General features: G+C 32.6%; 1 protein-coding gene across 4 annotated transcripts in view; it reads left to right on the forward strand.

Annotated features, from left to right (window-relative positions):
• LOC102670569 (protein tramtrack, beta isoform) overlaps positions 1 to 1,343 on the forward strand; it is a 23,817-nt gene that overhangs the window by 13,501 nt on the left and 8,973 nt on the right. For all 4 annotated transcript variants that reach the window (XM_006613474.2, XM_006613472.2, XM_006613475.2 and 1 more), the window contains exon 2: positions 306 to 692. In XM_006613474.2, coding sequence (XP_006613537.1) covers positions 474 to 692 — 219 coding nt within the window. In that variant the 5' untranslated portion in view covers positions 306 to 473. The remainder of the gene's footprint in view (positions 1 to 305; positions 693 to 1,343) is intronic.

Raw genomic sequence — 1,343 nt, forward strand, 5'->3', positions numbered from 1 at the left:
GATTTTTTTCCTATTATTTTCGTACAAAAAAATCTCTCGAATTTTTTTTTATGCGCCTTACACGGCGCGTAGGAAAAAAAAATAACTGTTTATCTTCTATCGTACATTTCCTCCCGATATCATTAATCCGGTAGAAAATTCGCCGATATCGACTTAACGATTCTCAATAAATTGAACCAACGATACATATGTATACAGATGTTTTTTTATTTTTTTTATTTATTCCTTTCTTTTTTATTCTTTACTTCGCACTTTGGTTACAATTTAATTTTGGTTTAACCTTTTTTTCTTTTTTACTGGCGTAGATCACGAGAAGGAAGGATATGATAAATTGTGGCCGATGAGGAAAAGAGCACGAGAACGAGTACGAGCAGGAGCACGAGCAAGAGCAAGCGGCTTCGTCGAGGAAGGCGAGAAGAAGCGACGACGAGGCGGCACCAGCAATACCAATAAAAAGATCAACACTAGATCTGATGTTAGCGGACATTAACGGTAACTTGGCGGATCTGAGAAGCGAAGCGATGGCGTCGCAGAGGTTTTGTCTGCGTTGGAATAATCATCAAAGTAATCTACTCTCCGTTTTCGACCAACTACTCCATGACGAGTCGTTCGTCGACGTTACACTGGCCGTCGAGGGTCAGCTACTCAGGGCACATAAGATGGTGCTGTCGGCGTGTAGCCCTTACTTTCAGGTAAGGACACCTACTCTCCACCATCAGCCCAACAAATCCATCCTCTGCATTAACCCTTTGCACTCCAGCCCTGTTTCACAAGATTACCATAAAATAATTACTCATAAGATTATAACTCGTAAGATCATTCTTAAAGAGCTTAGGAACATATTTAGGATATTCTAAAAAATCAAACATAAATAAATATTGTCGCCTTTCAAGCCATTCACGTAACAATTCCAGTAGAGGCATTGCTGGAGAACAAAGAGTTAATATTATTATAATAATACTATATTATACTATAATATATAATTATTATAATATATTATAATAATATTCGTATCAATCCAAATGGTTTTCTGGAGAGCAAAGGGTTAATATTATTATAATAATACTATATATAATATACTATAATATATAATTATTATAATATATTATAATAATATTCAATCCAATAATTGGAGGGCAAAAGGTTAATATTATTATAATAATACTATATATAATATATATAATAGTATATGTACAATATATTATAATAATATTTGTATCAATTCAAATGGTGCCAGAGAGTCACCATTGGAAAGCAAAGGTTAATACTATTACAATATATATATTATAATAATACTACATATAATATTATATATATAATACACTATAATATATAATTACTAT

The sequence above is a fragment of the Apis dorsata genome, unplaced genomic scaffold (genome assembly GCF_000469605.1).
Source record: "Apis dorsata unplaced genomic scaffold, Apis dorsata 1.3 scaffold_150, whole genome shotgun sequence".
Lineage (NCBI taxonomy): Eukaryota > Metazoa > Arthropoda > Insecta > Hymenoptera > Apidae > Apis > Apis dorsata.